This window comes from Brachyistius frenatus, unplaced genomic scaffold, assembly GCF_029030835.1.
Source record: "Brachyistius frenatus isolate BFR_SWC_R1_liver_20210118 unplaced genomic scaffold, ASM2903083v1 Contig_57, whole genome shotgun sequence".
Taxonomy (NCBI): Eukaryota; Metazoa; Chordata; class Actinopteri; family Embiotocidae; genus Brachyistius; species Brachyistius frenatus.
The window spans coordinates 696,921-720,695 of NW_027210656.1; the positions used below are offsets into that span (position 1 = coordinate 696,921).

General features: G+C 41.4%; 2 protein-coding genes across 4 annotated transcripts; both read left to right on the forward strand.

The window, feature by feature from the left end:
• Nucleotides 1–4,266: 4,266 nt before the first annotated feature.
• slc51a (solute carrier family 51 member A) lies at nt 4,267–12,803 on the forward strand. Of its 2 annotated transcripts, none has more exons than XM_069705502.1 (8): nt 4,267–4,904; nt 7,157–7,308; nt 7,456–7,529; nt 7,814–7,972; nt 9,258–9,369; nt 10,792–10,938; nt 11,153–11,258; nt 11,415–12,803. In XM_069705502.1, exons 1-8 carry the CDS (start codon nt 4,829–4,831, stop codon nt 11,558–11,560), a joined length of 972 nt encoding a protein of 323 aa, XP_069561603.1. In that variant the 5' UTR covers nt 4,267–4,828; the 3' UTR covers nt 11,561–12,803. The 2 variants fall into 2 exon arrangements, with proteins under 2 accessions (XP_069561603.1, XP_069561604.1); XM_069705503.1 differs by lacking the exon at nt 4,267–4,904 and adding an exon at nt 4,955–5,410.
• Nucleotides 12,804–14,405: 1,602 nt separating this feature from the next.
• On the forward strand, nt 14,406–23,754 carry pdk3a (pyruvate dehydrogenase kinase, isozyme 3a). Of its 2 annotated transcripts, XM_069705506.1 has the most exons (12): nt 14,406–14,772; nt 17,097–17,238; nt 17,364–17,435; nt 17,717–17,901; nt 18,006–18,095; nt 19,171–19,248; nt 19,574–19,650; nt 19,784–19,885; nt 20,002–20,109; nt 20,262–20,375; nt 20,989–21,109; nt 23,116–23,754. In XM_069705506.1, exons 1-12 carry the CDS (start codon nt 14,670–14,672, stop codon nt 23,193–23,195), a joined length of 1,272 nt encoding a protein of 423 aa, XP_069561607.1. In that variant the 5' UTR covers nt 14,406–14,669; the 3' UTR covers nt 23,196–23,754. The 2 variants fall into 2 exon arrangements, with proteins under 2 accessions (XP_069561607.1, XP_069561606.1); XM_069705505.1 differs by lacking the exon at nt 23,116–23,754 and having other exon boundaries at nt 20,989–22,521.
• Nucleotides 23,755–23,775: the final 21 nt, after the last annotated feature.

The following is a 23,775-nucleotide window of genomic DNA, read 5'->3' on the forward strand; positions in this document are numbered from 1 at the left end:
GGCCTGAACAGATCAGAAATCGATGCTTCCCGAGTGCGTTTCCGATCACGGCCTCTTAAACTCCTGTGCCTTCAGCTTACGCTTTGATTGAACATTACCTGTATGATTGAATCGTCACAGAAAATGCCCAATCATGTTAGTAAATGTGGGTAATCTGGTAAACTCTGAGAGTTCTGGGAGAGGAGGTGGACATGGTGGAGGAGTACAAGTACCTGGGTGTGTCCATCGACAACAGACTGAAATGGAAGACCAACATCAATGCTGTCTACAAGGAGGTGATGAGTCGACTCTTTTTTCTGAGGAAACTTCGATCCTTCAATGTGTGCAGCGAGATGCTGGAGATGTTCTACCAGTCTGTTGTGGCCAGTGCATTGTACTTCGCTGGGGTCTGCTGGGGGAGCAGCATTGGAGCCGGCGACACCAACAGACTTAACAAACTGGTTAAGAAGGCCGGCTCCATCATCGGCTACAAACTGGACAGCCTGGAAAAGGTGGTGGAGAGGAGGACGCTGAACAAACTATTATCCATCTTGGATAATCCTGTCCACCCTCTCAACCACCTGCTGCAGGGACAGCGGAGCACTTTCTCTAAAAGGTTCCTCCAGCTCCGCTGTCACAAGGACAGATACAGGAGATCATTCCTGCCCACTGCCATAAGACTTTACAATAACTCACCTCTGGCAAAATCCATCACAGTACAATAACACTGTTGACTGTGTTTCTTGGTTGCTTGTATATTCTATGTATATTATATATATAGATATATACTGTACTGTATGTATATATATATATATGTCTGTTGACTGTGTTTATTGGTTTGTTGTATATAATATATATAGATATTTAATGTACTGTATATATACTGTATGTACTGTACATTTTATATTTTATATTTTTTATTTTATTGCTTTTCTATTATATTATTCTATTCTATTATTATTTTTATTCTATTGTTTCTATTATTTCTCCTGTATGTATGCTGCTGTGGCGAAAAAATGTCCCCTCGGGGATTAATAAAGTATATACCTACCCTACCTACCTACCTACCTAAACTCGCCCACCTCCATGATTTGTTTCATTGTCAAACTTTGAAGTCTTCACCCCCAACCAAAGGGGCCTCTAGTGACATAATTTGCAGGAACTGATTGGATTTGTTGAAGCTCCCTCTGAAAACACAAGAACTGTTTTTCAGCTTTGATGTGGAAAATATGTTGCGTACACCTTTTAATCATTTAAAGGTTGGAGGATTTAGGGGGATTTTTTTTTGTCATAAATGCAATATTTTCACTAGTGTATAAACATCTGAAACTAAGAATCATTGTGTGTTTGCTACCTTAGAATGAGGCCTTCATATCGACACAGGGAGCAGGTCTTTTTCCACACACGTGTTTCTACAGCAGCCCAGGATGGACAAACCAAAGACCGGCACTGGAGAGGGTCTTTTGTGAGTTTTTATTTATTTATCTTTTGGTAAACGTGTCTTTTTTTTTCTTCTTTTTATCAAACAGACTATATATATTATATATATATATATATATATATATAATATATATAATATAATATATATATATATATTACAGGTATAAGCTGTGTCTGAGGAGAATCGAGGCACAGTGTGCACAGTGTTCGTTTGTATGTGAAAGCTGTTCAAGGGCTCGTTTCATGAAGTTTACGACATTAAAGCTGCTGCTTGTAACATGAGATCAGATTATTTGATCACATTAAACTTGACTGTCATTGCACAGTACAAGTACTGAAAGTTAGATATTTAACAGAAAATACATAACGGCAAAATAATGCAATGTTACAACCAAAATGTACAAATACATGAAAATTAACAATGAATGAATAATAGATACTGCAATTCAGGCAGATAAATACACTAAAATATATTTAGTATATTCTAAATATGCAAAATCATCTCGTCTTTGTAGTTTTGGACACTTAAAGGGACGGTCATTTGTGAAAATTGACGCTGGCACCATTTACGATATGCGTGTACGTCATGCTTCAAATCGTGTTTGTGAATCGGGCCCACTGTCGGTATCAGATGTAATAACTGTTCAGCCTTGTGCTGTCAGTGGTTAGGAACAGCAAACACTGCTTTGACTCGCACTCACTTAAGTGCTTTTTGACACAAAAGCTATGAGGCATTTTGCATCATGCCCGCTGTATTTTAAGAGGGTGAACTCGTTGTGGACTCAGATTCTGGAACCCCGTTGAACATTGACCTTTGCTATCTGTCCGACACCCAGGTCCTTGACTTCTGCTGCAGAGATAGCAGAAGCTCATCCCCTCCGGTCCCTCGAGAGTCACTTGAATTTTTGCTACAGAACTGCCTGATTCACAGATCCGCGTGGTGCAGGCAGATGGCGACAAAACAGTCTGTATCACATCTGTCCTGCAGATCTTTAGCCCACTGGCCAAGTTGATAACAGCAGGACTTGGCATAAACACCTCGGTGTAGACACCAACTGCAGCAAAACTGCAGTGTTGGATACAATGGAATCAAAAACGTCACCTCAGAGAAAGAAAGCATGTAAAGGTTTTCATTGAGTCGAAGAACAAGAACCCCCCCCACAAATGGGAACATTTTTTTTTTTTATTATTGTTGGTTTTGCACACGTGTGTGTTTATCCACTTAATCTCCCAAGGTAATGACCGCTGGGTTACTTTTCAGGGAGAGTAAATACTGATTTGTAAAAAAAAAAAAAAATAGTTTCCTCAAAGTAAAGTAAAGCTGAGCAGCCACAGTTTTACTGAGGATCATTGGTTTATCCATTAGAAGGACAGCCTGATTGAAATCAGGCTCAGCAAACATACACAACTTTGGGGAGGAAATCCAAAGCTTTTTCTCTGCAGTTTTTGAAGTTGTGCAACTGACTGTGAAGTTGAAACCAAATGAACTTTAATCTGGCTTCCAGATGTAAATCAGTAAATGTTGACGTCCCAGCAATATCAGCACAGCTGTTTTCATTGCATGCGTTCCCCCTAATTACTGTCTGTTAACAATCTATCTCAACAGTCACTCCAGTATAGAACAAGAGACTTGCTCAGGTTTACAAATTAAATCTGGTTTCAGGTTGCACTTCAGATTATTACAACTGTTCTATCAATTTCCTAAACTCAGGCCAGTCTGGACAAATCATTTCTGATGAGTCTGCATATAGTGAAATACAAACGTAGGTGCGCCTTGACGCAGAATCGACAGGAAAGCTGCTCAGACTTGATTAAAAATGATTCAGTGTTCCTGTATGGTGTATTTTGTAACAGAGGGGAACATGTATAGGGGAATTCAGCTTTACAGACACGTTAATAATGAGTGAGTTCTTCTCATCCCACCTGTATGCAACGCTCTGTAGATGATGCGTAGTGGCTTCCTTTATTTGAGTGTGTATCACTGTTTTTTTTATGACCGTCAGTCATCTCTATTAGTCACTCCTTCGATGAGTCTGTACATGAACCTCAAGGATCAAAATATTTTATCTCGGAGCAAACCAAAATAAAGTTATTTGAACCTCTCGGAGCCAAAGTTCACCTGAACAAACAGGCAGATTTGAAACTTGGACATTGATGTATGATGATAAGGTGTTGAGACACACGATAAGAAAAAACAGTCTGTTCTCTCTCATCAGAACATGCTCAGACTTTGAGAAAACATCTAGTACCCAGAACATATCTCATGCATCACTGTAATGCTGCCTTTCATTCGGTGATGTTTTGAATCGCTACTCGGGCCTGTGAGTGTTGTGGAACATTATTCAAATGAAGCCAAGGGTGCAAAAAGATTTGCAGCAAATGCCTCACATGACGACACCCCTGTACATGTTGTTATGGGAACTGGTGGGGGTGGGGGGGCATGTGATGTGAGCGCAGTGTGTTGACCACAGGCTCCAGTGCTAAGAAATGCCTCCTCCCATACCACACCACACACACACACACCTACTCAAAGCTGCTAAACTGCCCCTCCTCCGTTCTTAACTCTATTTCAAATCATGCTGGAGTTTCCCAGTAACTTGCGGTGATCAGACAAAACAAGATATTTGGATTAGTCTGCACCATAATGCAACCAGCTCGTTGGGTATCATTACCAGCCGTAAAAGTACTGTGTTTGCGTTCAACGAGGGACGAAATGCATAATTTCTTGTGAAATTACAAGGGAGGAAAGACAGTTCTTCAGAATGAAATACAGGCTTCAGAGAACAATTTTAACTGAAGTTAATTGTGTCTTGGTTTGACCGAATGAATCATAAAAAGTGGGCTTGAAATACCATAGCCACACTAAAGCATCAGAAAGTCACAACACAGGCCACAGATTGCTATAACACAAGCTGCCAAAACAGATTGCCACATATCAAAGGTGGCGCAAAAACAAAAAAATTTCTCAAGTTTCTGCCATAATGAAATATTGTTGCATCTGGTAATTTCCCATCGGCTTATGGCTGCATCAAAATGTAGGAAAACCAATAAAAAGCAAAGTCAAAGACGGCAAAATGAGTGCAAAACTCCAATAATAGTTATCTCTATTAAACAAATGGCATGACTACCTCGTGACGACACGACCCCGTCAGTTACTCTGAACGCATTGGTCGCGGGTGACTCACCGTCCCATCACAGCGGGAAGGGGGCGGACCCGCTGATTGCAACAAATGTTTTGGGGTGCCAGGGAGACATATATCTCTGAGAGAAAAGTTTGAGGACGCTCTTTGGATCTCTGGAAGGGAGACACCACGCGGCTGCCGACTTTTACGCACCGAGCGTCTGTGGACGTAAAGCCGGGCTGAAACACTGAAGTGGAAGTCACGTTTGGGAATAATCAGCAGAAAACATGAATAATGGATCCAACCGAACTACAGACCCGAGCTGCACGGATAGACCTCCCGTCGCCATCGACGTCATCCTCCGTGAGTAGAGAAGGTCTCATCGGGCTGTCCCTAACTGTCCCCAAGTTTCCGAGGGAGCTGCACCTGATGCGCTTTCAGTGTGGAGGGAGTGGACTATGTGCACCAGCGGATCTCATCCGCAGGAATTTTAATTAGTTGGGATTTTTATGTACACCGAGGTGAAAAGTCGTGGAAACGGTGGAGAAGACGAACTTAATTCAGACTTCATAGATTCCCGGAGGTCCCTGTGAGAGGCTTTGTCTCCCTTAGACTGCATGCAGCGGTCAACTTGATTCTTTCTTTCTGAGCTTTAAAGTGCTAAAAGAAGGAGGTTATTGCCATGGCAGATACAAAAAGACGTTTACCTTCCTGTAGATAAAGTAAAAGTGAATATCAGATATGTGTTTGTTTGCCGAGGACCTCCAGGACATCTCAGTCGCTCTGCGGGCTCCACCGACTCCCGTCCTTTAAGACACTGATATGAGTAAATACTGGGCTTTAATATCAAGGCAAATAGACAATCAAAGGTACGTGTTCAGACTGAACTCCGTTCTTATTGCCAGCTAATCCATTAATCCATTTTAGGGTGGCGACTTTAGTGTTGTAAGTTCCTGTTTGGGGCTCTGACTCCTGTTGAATTTATCTTTTTGGGAATTTCTGGTAATACTCAAAAAAATGTTGCATCTTGACACCTATAGACAAAATCCACTTAAACAGATATTATGTTTAGGCTGCTGAATCTAAATCACTGTTTATAGCACAATAAATGTATATGAAAGTACAGTGCAAAACACATTGAGCCTTATTGCATGTGGGATTCCAATGGATTTGGACAAAGTAGCCTTCTTTTATTTTAATCTTGCAGAAACAAAATAAAATAAAAATCGTTCTATGTCTTCGTTATTGCAAGATAAAATTTTGTTTCGCCATTTTATGATTTTGCTTTTGTGCATTTCCCCGCTTTATTTTTCTGTCGTTCAGGACAAAATATAATTTTGTACCTTCTGAAACCCACAAAGTGAAAATTAAAGATAATCTGCTTATTTTAAAACTCTGATCATGTGTAAAAAGTGCACGTTTTTAAGGATAATTAATTTTATTAAAGAAAAAAAAATCTAGTTTTACCAGTTTCTAATTTACAGATGATGTTCTGCAACTAAGATACATCATCTGATATAGAAAATATACAATATAAGAGAAAATATTTGTGTATTAGCAGTGTGTGTGCACCAATAAATAATAAGACATTGCTGCACAGAAAGATAAGTCTAACGTCATTTTAGAAATAATATCACTGACAGGGATTTAACAAGTTGCACCTTCAAATGTCCTTCTCGGTATAGAGATTGTCGACCAATTTGCTAAAAATGTTCCTTAATATTGTGTAAAAAAAAAAAAAAAGAGAACCAGACAATGTGTTTTATTATATTTTTCATCCTCTAAAATGTCAGTATCAGCCTCAAAACTTCTGAATTGGTTGAGCTAAGCATGAAAAGGTCAAAGTTTTACCATCTGGTTCAGTTTCGTTGCTGCATGCAGCTGAATATGCTCTCCACATGCGTGACTGCACCAGGTGACTGAGAGTTGAACAAACAGAGCAAAGAAGGACATTTCCGTTTATGAAGGAAAAATTCAAAGCGTCTACTCTCTCAAATATCAATATAAATTCCAATTTTCAATCTGGACAAGCACAACACGACGCAGGGGCCACTTGCAGAGAAAAATCATTGAAATTGAAAGGGAGTCAGTTTGTGTTTGTTGTTGTGGACCAATTACTGCTAATGACTGGATACCAGGGAATAAATGATGCACAGTTCAACAATACTCAGACAACATGCGGAAATCATTTAGTCAGCCTTTCCTCCCGTTCTTTATTTTACGGATGATAAGATCTTGGTCATCATGATACACTATCTATTTGTGCAATTCACTTGAAACCATGATTGTTTACCGTTAACAGGTCTGATGTGATTTGCGGGAATTGCACTCTGCCGGCAACTTTCTTGCACCCTGAATAATCCTACCGAGATGCAACGAGATTCCTCTTTCGGAATCCTTCGCAATTTCTTTAAATTCAGCACAAATGTTCGCTTAAGATCCTTCATCCCCCTCTACGATATATCAGGACATATTTGAGGGAATTTCTTAAAATATGGCACGGCTTTAAAGAGAATATGAAGTTTCCGTTTCCGGGACAATGTCCACTGTGACCAGAGTCCCGGTTCAAATTAGAAGGCAACTAATTTGGTGTCATTTCCCGTCTGTGCTTCCAGAGTTAGACATCTTTGGCATCATCTTATACTCCCTCCTCACCTTCATGGCAGCGATGTCCATGCTGGTCTACATAGAGGAATGTATCTACATCTACAGAAAAGTGGCCTCCAATAAGAAGAGCGTAATCATCTGGGTGAACGGGGCAGCACCGGTGAGTAAGGGCAGGGGACAGATGACGTTGATATTCTTCACCAAGTCCAGGACAAAATTCACAGGTTGTGGTCAAATGTCTTCACATTGGTGTTTCCTTCTTTCTCCTCTTTTTTTAAATTATTATTATTATTTTTTTTTTTTTTAGGTGATTGGCACCATGTCGTGTATGGGGATGTGGATTCCCAGAGCAACCATGTTTACTGATATGGTCTCTGCCTGGTGGGTGCGCTCTTTCTTCCCTTCTCTCTTACTCACCTTCCATCTCTCACTGTGCTGTAATGTTGTCGTTTTTACACACAGAGCCCCAATCACAGTAAAACTTGAACTTAATAACCAACAGAGAGTTGAATAGAAAACTGCAACGCTATTATGCAACGTGTGGTTTCATTTTCTTTCTTTCTTTCTTTACTTTTCGTGTTAACGCAGCCTCTCAAATCTCCACCTCAAAGACGCGGAGACCTTTTTTCCAGTTACCCATCCCTCGTCCTCTTATGTATCCACAGCTACTTTGCCATTGTGGTGTTCAAGTTCCTGATCCTGATGCTGGAGGAGGTGGGTGGTGACGAGGCCTTCCTGCAGCGGGCAGGGAAGCACAAACTGAAGATCAGCACGGGGCCTTGTTGCTGCTGCTGCCTCTGCCTGCCGCACGTGGCCATCACACGGTAAACTCCCCACAGACATGCAGCGTGTGCAACAACTTCCTTCATTTCGACCGCCGGGGTAGCTGAAAGGAACACGTATTTTTCTAACAACACGCTGGCTGTAAACAAATATATCTTTAGTTTTGATGACTTTTGTTGGCCAGCTTCCAATGCAGCACGTGGAGATTTGGATCTTTGCTGCCATTATTCTCGGGAGAAGAGTGATTTCTTTTTGTTTCTCTCCTGCGTCAGATTGGATAAAAATCTCTAATCTCTCAAAGGGTCCCTCCAGGCAGTAAAATTCCAGGGAAAAGATGTTTTGATGACATTTTCCTGAATATGAAGCTGCATATGAAGTGACTTTGGGTCGTGTTTGTACAGTAGTTGTTATTTGTTAACCGTCTTGATTTAAAAAGCTGCAGTGAAGGGAGGTAATTTTCCAAGGATTTAAAAAGACACACATATAAACATGTTTGGTACACTGAAGCTGTAACATTGGGCAATCCCTGGATTGTGACTAAAACATCCCACAATGTTAATGAAGAACAGATCCTGTGCAGCTCCTATGATTGTTACGACCACGTCGGGTGGCTTTTATGTAGTTTTTAGGCCTTTTCGAACATTAAGTAAACTCGTGGAGCCTCTGCACACACAGTATTGGACTATTCTCCGAACACGGGTTGAGCACACCCCTGGTCGTTCAACCCTGTCAGGGCAACATGTGCTCAGCAATCCCAACATGCCCCTTTGCTGGCTGAGTAAAGACCGGCTGCGATTTCAATACGTGTCACAGTTGATTGATCTAACTATAGTCGGCTGTCATACACTTTTTGTTGTGTACATCAATCCTCTTATCCATCCACAGCTGCGGTGTTGTTGCTGTTTAAGCCCCGCAATCTGCATGTTAATGTCAGGTTACAATGAACATTAGGTGCTTTAATCCTCATAAAACCCTCATGTCTGCACACAATACTGATGATGATCATCAAGCCAATACATGCCCAGCTACTGCCAGTATGTTCTGTTTATAAAAAAAAATAAAATAAAAAAATCACAAAGCACCGCAGGGGCACTCTTAATGTTGTTACGGTTGCACAACAACGTTCAAATCTCGACATGCCTAAAGCTGATAAAGAGGAGCCCAAGGCCACTCCGAATTGTTCAAAACTTCCTGCAGAAGTGGTGCAGAATAGGCTCAGGGCATTCTACAACGGACTTGTGATTGTTTTTAAATGCATTTGGGGGCTAAACCATTTTGTATTACCAGGAGCAACCATGCAATACGTTTCCTCTGTTCCAACTCCAGACGCTCTCTCTTCCTGCTCAAACTTGGCTCCTTCCAGTTCGCTCTCCTGAAGCTCGTCTTCACCATCCTCTCCATCATCCTGTGGACCAATGGGAATTTTAACCTGAGCGACGTGAGTTGTAAATATGTACCCTCCGTGTATTTGCACTCCGAATTTGTTTTTGTTTCATTTTCATAGCTCTCATTCATCCATTATCTATAACCGGTTTATCCTGAACAGGTCACGGGGCGGGCGGGGGGGCTGGCTGGTACCTATCCCAGCTTACTTTGGGTGAAGGCAGGGTTCACCCTGGACAGATCGCCAGTCCATCACAGGGCCAACACTTATAGACGGAAAGAAACAAAGACCATTCACGCACTCATTCACCACTACGGGGAATTTGTAGAATCACCATTTAACCTGACATGCATGTGTTTGGACGGTGGGAGGAAGGCCGAGCACCTGGAGAGAACCCACCCGGGCACACAGAGAACATACTAACTAAACTAACTGAAGGATGCTTGAAACCTTATGAAACGTGGGGCATACATCCGGCATAGAGAGACGATACATCTGATATGTGCTTTGCGAGTGGGCGTGGCCAAACGGCTCGCTGGCGCCCCCTAAACTGCAGCCCCCCCCCCCCCCCCCCCGGCACCTAGTTTCACATACATGCACCAAATTCGTTGGACACGTGTATCGCGCCGAGATGTACAAAAAAATTCTCTTGGCATCATGGATTTGTTTTCATCGATCGGTGTGTCCGTGCCGTGGCGGCCATTTTGAGCATCTCCTCATGAAACTACAAGTGACTGTAATTTTTATGGACATATTCGGATCTTCCTCAAACATTACATCTTTGATAACAGTCCCGCCCTGAAGACACCTGACTGGTAATATTCGCTCATAGTCGTAGCGCCCCCTGCTGAAGACACAAAAGGAGAACAAAATTTAAACTTTAAGCGGGGATATGTGGTCCCACGTCGGCTGATGTGCACCGTGCGAGGGCCTTTATGTCACTGGTTGCAATTTTAATTTGTACTTCTAATTTTGGTTATCTTAAAGTTAATAGGTACTTTTTTTTTATATTAGTTCAAGAAAACAACAGTTGTAATCTTCATTAATGTGTGACTTGCGTTTAATGAATTAATTTTACATCATGAATTGACGTTCACTATCAAGAAATGAAGGTTGTTATTGATTGGCAGTGCAGACACCTCAGCTGTACTTTACTATATACACACACAGTATATGGCTAAATACGGCTATAGATATAGTCTTGTTGTTAAACTGGTAGTAAGATGCAAACATTCACATGCTGCTGCATGACACGACTTTAATACCCGTTTTTCTTTTATTCTTGTTTTACTGCTGTGGAAACTGTTTGCTAAAATCTGTCAGTTCTCTTCTAACTTGCTTTGCCGATGGGGGGGAAAAAAAACACCTTATGTATTGTGATATTTCATTCATATAATGTTTTGTCAGCAGTGTCTCTTAAGTTCCCTGTTGTTGTGTTGCCTGACTTCCCGACTCTACTGTGTGACTCTGTTTCAGTTGAGCATTACAGGAACTGCAATATGGATCAACCCATTTGTGGGCATCTTGACAATCACAGCTCTGTGGCCAGTATCGATCACGTTCATGCACCTGAGGAACACGCTGCGAACGCTCAAGATCATCCCCAAGTACGCCTTGTACCAGGTACGACACTAAAGAAGCACACAAAGGGCTGTTCACAAACCTCCTCGTAGACACTAACCAGCACCACTCGGCTACATATGGTTGGTTACAAGTGAACACGCATTTCTAATGACAAGTCAGATTACCGGGCTGCCATGAGATTGTGCCATGATTTTCCAGCATTGGGTTTGTCAGTTTTAGCAGAGTGTGTGTATGTGTGTCTGTGTGTTGGTAGCTGGTGTTGATCCTGAGCCAGCTGCAGACAGCCATCATCAACATCCTGGCCTTGAATGGCACCATTGCCTGCACTCCACCTTTCTCCGCTGCAGCCAGAGGATACAGTGAGTCAACATCCATCTATAAAAAACCTATTATGCCTTCATTGGTTCCCCAGGAGTGACTCCTTACAGTCGACTTTGATTTCCTGTCCTCCTCGTTCGACAGCTGACCTTCCCTCCCACTTGCTTCACTTTCTGCCCCTCTTCCTGTGTCCACAGTGATGAGCCAGCAGCTGCTGATCCTGGAGATGTTCATCATCACGCTGGTAACACGGCTGCTTTATCGGCGACAGTACGACCCTTTACCCAAAGAAGAACAAGGAAATGAAAACACCAAGATGATTCAAATACCAGAGTCTGCATGAGAACTGAATGAATGTGTGTGTATGTGTGCGTGCGTGTGCGAGAGAGAGATTTGTATTTTCCTGTAAGTATTTGATTAAGAGAGGACGTTAATATGAATGAATTTGAAGATGAATTTATGTAAATGACCCTTGTTATTTCTCATCAGAGTGAACAGATTTCACACCGATCCGAGCTGTTTGATTGACAGGGCATTCAGATCACACTCAGTCGCATGGAAATCAAATCGACATCACATGGAAATCGTTCACTTTTTCAACATGTTTGAACAAAACCAAATATTTGATGCTCTTTGGTACAGCGACTACAGATAGACAATAAAGTAGTTGTTTACTTAACAACAAAAAAAAGGATGTAATCTTCTTCTGTGCAAAGAGTAAATACAACGCCGGCATCAGAAGCCAGTTTTGCCCCCTTTGGATAATTTTAGCAGAACTGTCCACCAATTTTTGCCCACTCTTCCATGCAAAATTCCTTCATTCGCAAAATGTGTTTTCTGGCATTTACTGCCCTTTTCAAATCCCTGTGCATGCAACATTTCAACAAGGTTTTCCCCCCAAACCTCAGTTTCTTGTGTGCTGTTGAAAAGTCCAATTCGGGTTCATTTCATCATCAAGCACCTGTTGAGATTATGAAGAAGTCTTTGTTAAATCAATGACTGCAAACTGCCCCGTCCCTGATGCAGCGAAGCATCCCCAAACCTCCTGAAGGAAATTCTAATAATTGGGGCCTAATCTGGATCCTCTAATTATAATTTGATGGATTGGAAATTGTGATGAATGAAGAAGTGTGCTTACTTACTTATTTTTCAATGTGATTAATTTGTTTTGCTCATTTATTTAAATGATAAAATGTGAGACAAATTCAATTTTGTGTGTCATTTATTTTAGAATGCCAACTTTAATAATCGCCAATGTTTCAAAGCGGAACCGGTGCTTGCTTGTTCAATTCTGTTGAAAAAGTCAACAATTTCCATTGGATATACTTATTTTTAACATAACTGGATACTTTAATCTAGTGGAATCAGGGATTCATTATTTTTAGTTTTACCAAAAAAAAAAAAAAATAGAGACCGGATTTTTTTTCCAGAAATGCTCCAGCAAGAAAGTATGTAATTCCACACTAAGAGTATTTTTATTTTTTATTTTATTTGACTTCGACAGGAAGTCCTATTGAGATGAAAAAAACTGGTTTACAAAGGAGTCCTGTGTCATGACAAATGAAATAAAACAAGGAAACAAAGAATTCACAGCTCCTGTTGTCTGTCTTGCTCTTGACACATAATCATACATCCTCCCTCCGAGAGTAAACATGACTTCATTTATTAATTTTCCATATATGTTGATTTTTATGTTTGGTGGTAACGATGATTATTTGAATGAACTCATTGGACCAGTTCAGTGGTCTCAGTTGAAGTTTAATTATCATGGAGTTATACGGCTTTTTCCAGGAACTTTTTTTTTAATGAATGAATCTATTACCTCTATTAAGGAAGCTATGGGAACCCCCCCCCCACGCCCCCTCCCCCCTCCCCAAAAAAATAAAGCTTTATCACTTATTTATAGGTATAGCTGATGCATTATTACATGCAGAACTGTTTTGTATTTGCACTCCTTTTTGTCCATATGTACAACAGGCATTTTAAATGACTCCGTGGTGTTATTTGTGTATTATTTTCAGTCAGTGTTTTTAAAACATTGCCGCGCTAGATGGCAGTAGAAACCAGAACCTGGCAGAACCGTATCACGACTTGCCTGTTGATAATAGCGCAGGCTAAAAGGTCGTTTGGACTAGTCCACATACAACATTTCACACATTTAACCTTCAAGAGATGCACTCCAAACGTTAATGTTTGTACTTTGTCCTTTACACGTCTGACTGCATCAACAGATAAATTGGTAACGCACATAATGTTGACTGACAATCCTGCAAACCAATTAAGTTGTTGCACTTCGTCGCTTCCCGGTTTTAAGCCAATCACAGCATATCATCAACAAGGCTCCGCCAAGTGCGGTTGAGTCGAAATTGTCAATTGTACGCGCGGTTCCCAAACGTCAAAATGGGCCGGATGTTAGGAGATTGAACCTTCAAGATAAAAGATTATGAAGCGGTGCAACTTTAGTATCCTGGTTCCACCAGACTAATGCTTACAGATCCCATTTTCTTCACTGTCATAATAATACTATATATATTCACGCTGTGAATTTGAGTCTGGTAACATCAGGCAACAGGAATAGATGTCATTAAAGGAATAATAAATGTAAATCTCACATGCAGAAAGGTTGTTAGGGTGTTAATTATTCAAACTTAGTACAGAGAAGCACCAAATAGGGGACTTGGATCCAAACGATTTACATTTATTTGTTTGGTATTTGGCCAATACAATTAGCCTATATTTACAAGATAAAACGTAGCTGCTTATTTGGGGGGAAATTACAGAATTCAAACAGCCAAATGTCATGATACGCAGAGAAATACTCACATGTTTAATCTAAAGTCTAAAAACATCTCGCCAAAAATGTTCTCGCGTAAGAACAGATTAAATGACTGAAGCAATGTTTCAGATTGTAGGATATCCTAAAAGAAAAAAGTAAGGTAACTTGTATGTATAATATGACACTTCTTTGATCTGCTGCTGCCATTTCGTTGCTTTTACAAAAGACTTATTATTGCCAAAAATGACTTAATCACGAATGCATGTGAATCATAATTCTAATATATTTATTTTCAATTCAGTGTTTTGATTATTTTTAATTTTTTTTTTTTTATTGCCCGTTACTTTGCAAATACAGTTTATACTGCATTATTTTGAAAAACCACAACAGGAAGTTGACATTTTATTTCGCAGCTTTGCAGTGCTTGAACCGACCTGAACGTCCAGAAATGTAGATCCAGGAAGCGGTATTGAGCGCATATTGTTTTATAACCTTATGGACATTTGTTTGTGGCGTCGTGTGGCGTCCACTGTGGCCGGGCGGTGTGGAAATGCGGATGCCGACGACAGAGAAGGACTGTACGTGTGTCTGTCTACGCTGCTGGGGATGAAATGGTCGTATTATTTCTGACTCTCGCTATCACGTCAGCTCCAGGTGTCATTATTCAACTTTCAAAATGAGGATCCTCACGTCCCTGCTGAAAAACACGAACCCCAAAATCGAGTATTACTCCAGATTTTCACCGTCTCCGCTCTCCATCAAGCAGTTTTTGGATTTTGGTGAGTAGTGCGGCGCCGTCATCTTCAATGAACCACGGGCCTTTGATTTGCCGTGTGTTTTTGTCACTTTTATCAACTGGAACCGGGGATTTCAGGTGTCCCGTGCCAGCCCCGACTTGTTATTAATAGAAATAAATCCACTACAAGCTGCCATGAAACATGACGCTGTCAGGCATTGGGATTTGCTTTTCGTAACCCTGCACCAATAACTGCCCGAGCAGCAGCATGCAAACTGGTGCCCCTGCATGTTGCCGACTTGTTTATCGTGGGAACATGTGGTATTGTTGTGCATGTGGTAATGCATGAAGGTACTTTCACTCAGACAGGGGCAGCAGCACGTACGCAGTGGAGGGTGAACACACTCGCTCATCTTGCCCGGCTGCTCCACAAGGTTCACTCATCTTTTCAGGTGTATGTCAGAGTGAGTCGTTGTATTTTCAAAATGATAGTTAAATTGAGTATTTTTAAGGTAAAAAAAAAAAAAAAAAAAAAAAGTCCCATTTCAAAATAATAAAGCACAACAAGCATAAACTTGAGCCAATGACTGAGCCAGACTCTGACATGAGACTTGAAGTACAGTTTATTAATTGTGTGTCAAAGCTGCGCTCCGGGCTTTTCTTAATCCATCTCTGATTAAACAGACATTACGTAATTTATTCTCATAGCTGTGGATTGGATGTGAAGCACAGGAAGAAGGTGCCACTTGTTTGATCTGGAGAAACTGCCATCAGTAATTGTTCGTGTCGAGGGAGCGGCAGGTCAAAAGACATCAGCGCGTTTCACAAGATAACAAAAGAGGTCATCCAAGGATTGTCTGCACACGTCGTTTGTGCTGACTCAGCACGGGGTCATCCCAGGATTCCCGTTTGGTGGTTTCATTCCCTCCATTTTGCAATTTACCACTTTGTCCTTAAAATTGATGAATCAGGGTAAGCCTTTCCTTTGAGCTGAGATGGTGTGACTCTCTGTTTCTTGCCAAGTCATGTAAGTTTTCACCTGGAATAACATTAGATCACACTGTCCCCTCTCTGTTGGAGTCTTGAGGTCAGTCACAGGGCAACACAATAGCTGCACAGTTGTGTTCCTGTGACTGCGGCAGACACTTTGTGTTGTTTGATTGAACGGTTTCACTATTCACTGGTTTTCACTCTTCCTCTGAAAGTTGATGGTTTTCACGTGTGAGTGGTCACGTGGAGACACGAGGAGCTGAGCTAACTGTGTAACGTCGGGTTACACATTAAAGACATTTCACTGCAGTAGACATTTTTCTCTTTTAATCCCCTCTGTGACTTCCCCTCTCAACTGGCTAATAAGATTGATTATTTCCTTGTGTAGTTTTGCATGAATGGTTCAGGCTAATGTTGGCAGACAGAAGATACAGCTGCTGCAAGAAAACAAAGTTTAAGGTACCATAAGAAAAAAAAGTTGGATTTTGAAACCAACTGCATCTTGCAGCTGTGGTAAATGTTTGTTGAGGCTGGTTTAAAATGTCAGAAAATGTTGAAAAATGCTGACCAATGTTTCTCAAAGCTGAAGGTGCAGCCTGAAATGTCTTGTTTCATCCCAACAAACAGTCCACAACCAAAAGACGTTCAGGAGTTTCATTCGAAAATGACGCCCAACGATTAATCGATTATCAAAATAGTTGGCAATTGATTTTCTGCCGACCAGTCGGTTAATCGACAAATAGTTGCGGCTCTGTGTGGGTAAAGAATTAAACGGGTTGTTATATTTAAATTGGGAAAAGGACTTCACAGGCCTAAGAGGACTTGCGCTTTCTTGGTGCGATGCAAATAAACACACATTTTTTTTAAAAGGTGAATTTTGTAATCTTTGTCATAGTGGCTCAAGACAAGAAAAACCCCCAAACAAAATCCTGAATATATTACTTAATTAAAAGTACAGATCAACAGGGTTGTAACAGCCTCAGAAAGTCTGTATTTTATATTTCTAGCCCCACCAGACTATCACTCACAGCTTCAGTCTTTGTTGTGATTATAGTCTGGAAACCCCGTTCTCACGAAGGTTCGCTCAGCCACTCTGAAGGGCGGACCAATCGGGGACCAGCAGGAGTGCGATGATGTTTGTTTCAAAATTCCAACAACGGTGGCGGCGGCAGAGCGAGATGAAGCGACATGAATAGTTGTAGCAACACTAACAAATATCAAGGAATGGAAGAAAAATGCCGAAAATGAAGTCAGTTACCAACACAGTGTTTGAAGGAAACGTTCATTCCCACAGGTGAAAACTGGACAAGAAGCTCCAGATACTTTAGTCAGTCTCAGGGATGAAGCTTCGACAAAGAACAATCATTTTTCTCTCAGGCAGGGACAATGCGTGCGAGAAAACATCCTACATGTTCCTGCGTAAGGAGCTGCCTGTGCGGCTGGCCAACACCATGCGAGAGGTCAACCTGCTGCCAGACAACCTGCTGAGCCAGCCCTCCGTCAGACTGGTCCAGAAATGGTGAGACGCTCCCTCCAGAGGTTTTCTTTGTCTGTCTGCCAGTTGATAAGTTTTATAGTTGAAGTATTGTCAAAAGGCTTGTGTAAACGGGAGGGGGGCCTTTTGACCTCTGTTTGTTTTATTAGGTACATGCAGAGCTTTGTGGAGCTGCTGGACTACGAGAACAGAAAGCCAGAAGACTCTCGAGCTCTGAACGAGTGAGTGAAAAGTGACTTCAGAATAAAAGTTCATGAAAGTACAGTATTTACACTAACAATGCCCGTCTGATAAACAGCCACGCGTGACTCAGACACACGGGCAGGAATTTGTTTAGGGAACACACAGTTCGCTGGTAATGAAAGAACGGGGACATCAAGACTTTGCATTTTTTGTGACTCCAAAATAGTAAAGAAATAATGGATGGATTTCTTTATGTGTATGCATGAGGTTTACTGAGGAACAACTTCATCGAAACATCCACAAATTATTTTATCTGTAGTTTCCTGGAGCTCTTGATTGAGATCCGTAACCGCCACAACGACGTGGTTCCCACCATGGCTCAGGGCGTCATCGAGTACAAGGAGAAGTTCGGCTTTGACCCCTTCATCAGCAGCAACATCCAGTATTTCCTCGATCGCTTTTACACCAACCGCATCTCTTTCCGCATGCTCATCAACCAGCACAGTGAGTCTCAGAAACAAACAACGTCTGTTTCAGCTTCTTTCTTTTTTTTTTTTTTTTAAACATGTCGCCGCGGCTAAGTTTCATTTCCACATGTTTGTGTTCAGCTCTCCTATTTGGGAACGATACCAACCCGGCCCACCCCAAACACATAGGCAGCATCGATCCCACCTGCAGCGTGGCCGAAGTCGTCAGCGGTGAGTTCGAGAGTTATCAGTGTGGCGGAGTAACTGGTTTACGTGTAATTGAATTATGGTTACTATTTAAAATGTTGTTCATTACATTTAATTATGTTCTTTTAGGTAAATAGCTTATATGTTTGAATATAATATTCATTCTGCTGTTTTGCATATCTTTGCCGTCAGTCTACGTCTCGATAGGCTCCATTCGTTTGACATTATGCACTCAAATTTTTGACCTCGTTTGTGATCGATTCTCTTCTGGGAACATATTTCATTCCCTGCAAGTCAGCTGTGATCAACATACTTGTGATTTGTTTTGGTGGCTGTGCTTTAAAATCAAAACATTTGAATCTTAATTGAAGTTGCATCGAAGAACGTTTAATTAAAGTTCGACTGTAATTGGTGTTGAGTTCTGTTGTGAGCTTTACACTGACTAGTTTCCTTGTATTTGTCGGACTTTTCAGCTTCCTTTCTCAGTTTAAAACATTTTAGAAAAGTATTTAAATGTAGGTTACATTACTTTGGTAAAATAACTAAATTAGTTCCAGGGTTAGCAGGAGAACTAGGAATCTGTCATTTGAAAACTGACCTTCCCAACACTGAGTTATTATTTTTTATTAGACGTGTGCAAACATACATACATGCAGTGTATTTATGTAGAAATGGAGCTCTTTCTTGTGCTTAAATTCTATATAATGTCAGAACCATGAAGTCAGAGTTTGAGCATCAGCAGCGAGTGGTATACGTATTCTCTATGTGAGAATATTTTTGTTGTCTATTGTTTAACTTTTTTTCTACTCTATAAATATTTGCATATTTCTTTTGGGAAATGGAGTTATCACAGCTGTCACTTTCAGCAGTGACACAACTCAAACAAAACCGGGTAGCTACATCTTTGCTCAGTGGCATATTTACACAGTGATAGTTTTAACGGAATTCCAGCAGCGTGGATTCAGAGCTGCACTCTCGCTGACCCGACACGGGACAGAAGTTACATTAGCGACCTGTAACAGGAATCCACAAATAAACAATGGACACGCTCAGCTTGCTCGGCTCTCATTCACCTTGTTTTTTTTCCCTCTTCCATCAGATGCCTACGACACTGCCAAGATGCTGTGCGAGAAGTACTACTTGGATGCTCCCGCGCTCAAGATCGAAGAGTTCAACAGTAAGAGAGTTTTGTGCAATAATGCTTTCATCTATGCCTCCATTTCCCCCTGTAATCTGTCACAGATGTAAAACTGTTTAGTGTGGAGCTTGTGGATTCAGTTTGGACGTCCAAATTTAGTTCTGGAACAATTACAGTGTTCAACATCTCATTAACTTAAAGAAAACCAGCTTTGTCTGTGTGTGTGTGTGTGTGTGTGTGTGTGTGTGTGTGTGTGTGTGTGTGTGTGTGTGTGTGTGTGTGTGTGTGTGTGTGTGTGTGTGTGTGTGTGTGTGTGTGTGTGCGTGTTTTATCTTCTCACTGTCCTGGCATTCTTGTCTTCCAGTGAAGGCTCCTAAAAAGCCCATCCAGGCCGTGTACGTGCCCTCTCATCTCTTCCACATGTTGTTTGAGCTCTTCAAGGTAAGCCAGGCAGCATCAGCGCCGTCAACTTAACTACCGCAGCGCTCTTTAAATGTAATGGATCCGTAATGTGACTATAATTCTATAAGGACTCCTACTGAGCTCAGCTAATGAACTCTGTGGGTGTCTGCAGAACTCAATGAGAGCAACAGTTGAGCTTCATGAAAACAGCAAAGAGGGATTACCACCAGTCAAGGCCAAAGTCACTCTGGGTAAAGAGGATCTCTCAATAAAGGTAATGTTGACACAAGAAAGCACATGCATACGCTTCATTCTAGAAATATCTTGTGGCGTTTGAGCTTTTTGTCTGTCTGCTTCATTCGCCTCAACTCTCCGACTCTCTGTCTTTAGATCAGCGACAGTGGAGGAGGAGTTCCTCTGAGGAAGATAGATCGTCTCTTTAACTACATGTACTCCACTGCCCCGACACCAAGCCTGGAGCCAGGAGCTGTCCCACTGGTAAACAACACACACACAAAGCTCAATCAGTACTGACTCTGGTGGCCAAAAAAAACAACCTTTTTTTTTTTCTTCTATTTTTTTAGGTCATACATTCTTATAGGCGACACATCTGGGAAATGTAACTTTATTTCTTTCCCTTTCTTATGCAGGCTGGTTTTGGTTACGGTTTACCCATTTCCAGACTCTATGCACGGTACTTCCAGGGGGACCTGAAACTCTACTCCATGGAGGGAGTGGGGACAGACGCTGTCATCTATCTGAAGGTAAAGTGAGCAAGCCAAATGTCGAACGGGTTGTAATGACCTCTCTCTAAAGGTTAAAGATCTTTCTGCGTACAGTTACATTTAGGTACACGGGGCACAACTACGTGCTGCTGTGGTGAAATGCAACGCAATTGCTATTTAAACATACCCACTCTCAGATTTTTGAGATGTAAACTTAAGATACTATTAAACCAGCTGCCTGGGTTCAATAACATTGTAATAACGGCAAGTAGCTGCAGCACAGCTGCTAGCAGATTAATTTACCAGCAGTGGTCCACCACCTCGGAAATAGTTCTAATCCGTACCGCCCCGTCAAATTAAAACTTGCTGTTTTTACAGATTTTGTTTTTGTCCTGATATAACAAATAAAACGTTAATAAGCAGGTGATGGTAAGCAGATCTTGTGAACTCTGGAGCGTCTCAGGCTAGCTGATTCTGGCTATATGCTAAGCTGAGCTAACTGTCTCGTGGCAGCGCCGTCTTTCAACAGACCGAGAGCGGTATCGATCCGCTATTCTGCCAGCTCACGAGCGAAGTGAGTGTTTTTTCTGAAAATGTCTGAAAGTATGATGATGAAGCAAAGTGATGATTAGTCCTGTTTCTTCATTTAAAGGCTCTGTCCAGTGAGTCCTTTGAACGCCTGCCCGTCTTCAACAAGTCAGCGTGGCGGCATTACAAGACCAGCCCCGAGGCCGACGACTGGAGCAACCCCAGCAGGGAGCCACGTGATGCCAGCAAGTCCAACTACAAAGCAAACAGATAACTCTGTAGCAAGCCCTCTGCTGGGAGCTGAAATGCCCGCAGTCTGCGCAGAGCATGCTCGATGAAATGCTGCCCTCGGGTTAACGCTTGGTTTTGGACCGGACTTGCTTTTACATTCCAGTGGTCGGAGGTTTGAAACAGACAGATGACCTTGACTTTATTCTCCACCCAGTGGCAATGACCTTCATCACTGTAGCTTTCATTGTTGTGGCATAACCACTGCAGTTTAAAACGAACCTCCTCCAAATTTTAGAGCCCTCAGCATTTAACCCCGTTTATAAATTACAGGTTATTTTGGTGAATCTTTACAAATGCAGGCTTCGTTTCTTCGAGCTAAATTCACTGCATTTGTGCTGTCTCCCTGTCTCATGCAGTTTTGGCCTGCCTCATCTTTGCTGACGAGGCCGCTGCTCCCTGTGGCTGAATAAGCCATGCACTGCTGATTGAGTGTCTTTCTCTCCATCAGAAAAGGCTTATATTCTGCTTCTGCTTCTCAAAACACAAGCAGTGAGAGAGGGTTTCAGTGCAAATGGGAAAGAGGAGGAGGTTTCGTTTCTTTCCACTGGAACGCACAATTACGCCAATGTGTCATTGGCATAGTAAGGACTTGTTTTGGTTGAACTCTGTTTTAGCCTGGGAAAATGAAAGAGAAGTTTATTTATAGGTGAGAAAATAATAGCTATTTTTGAAAAAAAAAAAAAACAACATAGGGGAAGTAGTCCATTCAGAGTACACTTTATTTCGTTGGATTTTTATTTTATATCAAAGGGAGAAAGCCTTACTTCTGGAAACGTACGGCATATTTGATGCTTAAAAAGAAATCTGCCGTGAAGGCTCTGCTGGAACATGAAGAACATTTATAAAGGTAGTCTGTTAGAAAATGAAAGCTAAGTATTTTTTTTCATCATTTACTTTTATTTCGCTTTACTCTTAGAAGTCAACAAGCAGACCACCAACGAGCGGTGCTGACCCTCATCAGATGTTTCTGTGTGCAATCCAGCTCCGTGTCCTGATGTAACAGCTACTGAATGACCAAAGGGGCGTCTTTTTCAGATGCTTATGTAATGCCACCATGGCAGCGTTGTCGGCTAGTAGCTTCAACCACACCAGCATGACGTATTGTACAATTCCCCACAGAAATGAGTGGACCTGTTGCATCTAAAGAGGCCTAAAAAACAAAAACAAAGGGCCGCATCCTTACTTTTACTACATTTCTTCTTGCAAACATGTTCGACCTGCCATGGTGGATAAACAACGCGCTCACAGCTCGGACCTGTTTGTTCTAACAATGCTTCTTCCAGGCAGCCTCGTGTCTCACTTGTAGTGTTACTAACCTTTACAGTCTTCTGGATGAGTTTGAACAAAGCTTGTGTATTTAAAACGATGTGCTCGTGTTTTATTATCTTGAGTGATAATTACAGAGGATGCAGCTAAAAATGTAAAAAGAGATGATACTTGACAGGTGTTAGATAATTTTATACAGGAGCAAAAACACAGTTAATAACAGCTTTTTCGGGATTGTGCACTATTTTCCTTCATTCTTCATCTCTGACATGGGCCCAGGGTTACTTCTGATAATTTTGTAATTATTATTTGTAGTTTTGTCGACTGTTTTCTTAATTTATCTTTATTTGTACAATCGCAAGTCATGTTGAGTGTTTAGAAAAGAGCCTCCAACTACTAAAACATCTCTGGGCACTGAAATATTGCATCAAACCATTAATATTTAGTCATTCGGATCATAGTTAGGGCCTTTTTAGCGCACTTTACGAACCCTATATTTTTTACTGAAAATAGCTTTCATAAAGTCCTTTCACATCAAAATCTATTTCTGATCAGGTCATCGTTTAATAGTAGCGACATCATTTTAAAACTACTAAAAAAAAAAATGCCTAACTTTACTAAAACGTGGCCCGGACCTGCAGAGGAAGGAGAATTTGATTAATCTGAACTGACTTCCTTTTCTCGTCTCCTTTAGCTCCACCTGATGCGAACACAAAGAAGAGTTCAGAGCTTCCTCACCCCGTAGGTTCTCCTCCTTTTTTAGCCTCACTGTAAGATTTCATCACTGCCAATGCCTTTTGTAAACTGCTAGTCTCACTGTGTGAAACTCGATGACGAACCTGCTGTAAAGGAATTGCTGTGTTGTAGGTTAGCGGTCGATGTGGTAGATTAAAGTGCGGTCTCCTTGTAGACCAGTGAGAATCCCTTCAAAATTCACATCTCTGGATCAAAGTTTCAATCCCAGTTTCCACGATTTAGAGGCCTGAGGATCTTCCACCTTCCGTTGTTTTTAACCTTTGCTGTTAAAAGACTGTCACTGTACTTTGCTTATTGTAGAGAAAAATACATACATAGCTCTATATAACCTGTATGCTGTATATGCAGCCAGTGTGGAGTGATTGCTGTGATTTCCATCCTCCTGCACATCCAGCTCAAATGATGTATTTCTATGCATGAACTCCTCATTGTGGAGGGAGTCGTGCAGAGATATGCAAGCAACAGCAACATACACCAAAAAAAAAATAGAGCAATCTTCTAATGTGATTCAGCATGAGATCAACTTATAATACGCACTGTCAAACCTGACAATAAAAACAACTGCTGTCGTGTGTCATCCCCATCAAAGTTTTTCTGC

Excerpts from the sequence above, each read along its gene's own strand:
- slc51a (XM_069705502.1), top strand. The coding sequence starts at position 4,829 with ATGAATAATGGATCCAACCGAACTACAGACCCGAGCTGCACGGATAGA. Across the intron at positions 4,905-7,156 it reads CGCCATCGACGTCATCCTCC|AGTTAGACATCTTTGGCATC; the intron begins GTGAGTAGAGAA and ends CTGTGCTTCCAG. Across the intron at positions 10,939-11,152 it reads CCAAGTACGCCTTGTACCAG|CTGGTGTTGATCCTGAGCCA; the intron begins GTACGACACTAA and ends GTGTGTTGGTAG.
- pdk3a (XM_069705506.1), top strand. The coding sequence starts at position 14,670 with ATGAGGATCCTCACGTCCCTGCTGAAAAACACGAACCCCAAAATCGAG. Across the intron at positions 18,096-19,170 it reads CGTGGCCGAAGTCGTCAGCG|ATGCCTACGACACTGCCAAG; the intron begins GTGAGTTCGAGA and ends CTCTTCCATCAG. Across the intron at positions 20,376-20,988 it reads ACGCTGTCATCTATCTGAAG|GCTCTGTCCAGTGAGTCCTT; the intron begins GTAAAGTGAGCA and ends CTTCATTTAAAG.